At 35.6% G+C, this 3,530-nt stretch overlaps 1 protein-coding gene across 1 annotated transcript; it reads left to right on the forward strand.

Annotated features, from left to right (window-relative positions):
• The first annotated feature begins 2,199 nt into the window (after positions 1-2,199).
• LOC122296675 lies at positions 2,200-3,105 on the forward strand. Its single transcript, XM_043106479.1, has one exon. It carries the CDS (start codon positions 2,200-2,202, stop codon positions 3,103-3,105), a length of 906 nt encoding a protein of 301 aa, XP_042962413.1.
• The last annotated feature ends 425 nt before the right edge of the window (positions 3,106-3,530 follow it).

Here is a 3,530-nt window from a genome sequence, read left to right on the forward strand (position 1 = left end):
AGGACTAATATGGATAACATCATTCTGGATTACTTTAGAGATTTGTTCACTTCTTCAAGTCCGAATGATGCTTTAGAGTTTCTGAATGGTTTAAGGGGAAGAGTTACTTATAATATGAATGAAGATCTAAGTAGAGTATATACTAAAGAGGAGGTTAAGGAAGCACTGCAACAGATGAATGCTTCAGAGGCTCCAGGCCCGGATGGCATGTCGCCAATCTTTTTCCAAAAATATTGGCATGTGGTGGGCAACTCAATGACTGCGACAACCTTGGATGCTCTCAATTCAGGTTCTTTTCCATCTTCTCTTAATCATACCTTTATTTCTTTGATTCCAAAGACAAAGTCTCCAACTAGAGTTACGGATTATAGGCCGATCAGTTTATGTAATGTGGTCTATAAATTGATTGCTAAAGTCATTGCAAATAGGCTGAAATTGGTGTTAACAAGTATCATTGGGGAATATCAAAGTGCATTTGTATTGGGGCGCTTAATAACTGATAATGTTCACATAGCTTATGAATTAATTCATTATTTGAGACTTAAGAGGACAGGGAAGAAGGGCTTTATGTCTTTGAAATTGGATATGAGTAAAGCGTACGATTGGGTGGAATGGGGCTTTTTGAAATCTATTATGGAGGTATTGGGCTTCAATGAGGAGTTTGTAAAGCTGATTATGGTGTGTGTTAGCTCAGTTTCCTTCTCTGTGCTTATTAATGGAGAACCTAAGGGGCCTATTATCCCTTCTAGAGGACATAGATGGGGGGATCCATTGTCCCCCTATCTTTTTCTTTTATGCTCTGAGGGGTTAACCATGTTATTAAAAGAAGCCGGACTGAGGAAGCATCTTTCAAGGGTCAAGATTTGTATGGGGGCCCCAAATATCACTCACTTACTGTTTGCAGATGATAGCTTGATTTTTTGTAAGGCTGATTTAGAAGAAAATAGAAGGATTCAATCAATTCTTGAAAAGTATGAGACAGTTTCTAGTTAGCAGATAAATCAAGAGAAAACAGCAAGGGTTTTCTGTGGAAATGTGCCAATTAGAACTCGAGAAGAATTAAAAACTTATGGGATAATTCTGAAATTCAGTAGTACGAGAAGTATCTTGGGTTACCACCATTAGTTGGAAGATCCAGAAACCGAGCTTTTCAAGATATTAAACAAAGAGTCTGGCAGAAGTTGCAAATTTGGAAAGAAAAGTTACTTTCTCAAAGGGGTAAGGAAATTTTACTAAAAGCAGTGATGCTCTCTATTCTTACTCTATGAGTTGTTTTCTTCTTCCATCTAGCTTGTGTGATGATTTGGAGGCCATGATGGCTCGTTTTTGGTGGGGTCAAAAAAAGAATGAAAAGAAAATATATTGGTTGAGTTAGAATAAAATGTGTACTACTAAATCCTGGGGTGGTTTGGGTTTTAAGAAGCTCAGAATTCATAATTTAGCTATGTTAGCTAAACAAGGGTGGAGGTTGCTTCAAGATGAGAATTCTTTACTTCATAGGCTGCTCAAGGCTAAGTATTTTCCTTCATCGAATTTTTTGATAGCTGGTTTGGGTAGATCTCCTTCTTATTCTTGGAGAGGGATTTGGGAAGCTAGAAAGTGGGTAGCGGATGGATGCAGGTGGAGGATTGGAGATGAAAATTTTGTTAATGTCTGGCTAGATAAATGGATTCCAGGTCATAATTCTTTGGTAAAGGAAGGGGTTGAGATAAGAGAAGGAATTGAATGGGATTGTGTGAATACTTTGTTTCCTGAAAACTCTAGATCATGGGACATGGAAAAACTTAGAGCTCTCTTTAATCCAAGAACAGTAATGGATATTTTGAAAATGCCTTTTGGAGCTGTGAATAGTGGAGATAAAAGGGTTTGGAAATTTGAAAGAAGTGGTTTATTTAGTGTTAGTGTTAAGGTTCTGCTTGGTAAGTGAGATGAAAATTTTGAGTTTAAGATGAAATATTAAAATATTATATTTTAATATTATTATTGTTTTAGAATTTGAAAAAGTTAAGAAAAAGTTAAATTATTTAGTATATTTTATATGGAGATTTGGAAAAGTTGTAATGATGAGATGAGAATTTTGAGTTTAAGATGAAAATTTTTGTTTACCAAACCGAACTCTGCTACCGTTTCATAGCCCCTCATGAAGCTGAATCCTGGAATGCTAGCAACCACAGAATGACTTGGAAACATTTATGGAAGATGCCGGTTCCTAACAAGATTAAAATATTTGATTGGCGTGCTTGCAAAGATGGACTGCCAACTAAGACAAATTTATTATCAAAACATGTTCCTATTGATGGAACTTGTAGTTTTTGCAACGAAAAAGAAGAAGGAGCTTGTCATGCTTTGGTGGGCTGTAAGTTCTTAGGAGAAACTTGGCTGAAAGTTTTACCTAGACTGGATATTGGAGCTTCTTCAAATGTTTTTTATATGGCTCTTAAGTTTTGCATGGCCAAACTTTGGGATAATTTATCTATCTTCTTCACTGTGGCGTGGGGAATTTGGTACAAGAGAAATAAATTTTTTCATGATCAAATTGTTGTTTCTCCTCACAATGCAACTGAACATGCTTTATCTTTACTGAAGAATTATAAAGTTGTGTATAAGAAGAATAGACGGCAAGTGCAAGACTTCTATCAATGGAAGGTACCTCAAGAAGACTTTCTAAAGCTGAACGTGGATGGATCATTATGTGTAGAAGCTCGAAAAGCAGGAGCTAGAGCCATATTGCGAGATAGAACGAGAAGAACATTGCTGGCAGCATCTATACTAGAATCGGATGTTGAAGAAGTTGAGCACATTGAATTATTAGTTATTTTTCGTGGACTGCAACTATGTGCAGGTATGAGAATTCATCATATTCAAGTGGAAAGTGACTGTCTCATGGTGATTGAAGCTTTAAATCAAGAAAGTATGTCCAATTCATTGTATGGTGAGATTTATCATGAGATTAAACAGTTGTCTTCTTTATTTGGAGAATGCTTGTTTACACATGTTTATAGGGAAGCTAATATGACTGCTCATTTATTAGCTCAATGTGGTAGACAGGTTGAAAGTATCACCACGTGGTGGGATTGTATTCCAGATTTTTTATCTCAAATCTAATGATTTGATTTATGTCTGTAATCTTCTTTTTATTTTAATGAAGTTTGAAGTTTGAATATACAAAAAAAAAAAAAAAAACATAATTTTTACTAGATAGGTCATACATAATTGTTACTAGATAGGTCAAACGTACACCACGCGAGAAGATTATGTCCCTACTGATACCAAGACAGGGCACAACTCATAGTTTTTCAAGTCAATGTGATGTGATGGTTCGCTTGCCGACGCCTATTATTTCAATACCGTATATAACTTCAAAAGAGTATAAATCTTTTAATTTTCTTTATTATCTTCTCTTCTGATTTCAACTGCCATCTATGGGAATTAAACACACATTGTTAATGGATCAATATGGACTTTCAAAAAAAAAAAAGGAAGGCTCAATATGGAGAAGAATTTGTCAACACATACAGAAACCCGAGTAT

This window comes from Carya illinoinensis, chromosome 15 (genome assembly GCF_018687715.1).
Source record: "Carya illinoinensis cultivar Pawnee chromosome 15, C.illinoinensisPawnee_v1, whole genome shotgun sequence".
NCBI classification, from domain to species: domain Eukaryota; kingdom Viridiplantae; phylum Streptophyta; class Magnoliopsida; order Fagales; family Juglandaceae; genus Carya; species Carya illinoinensis.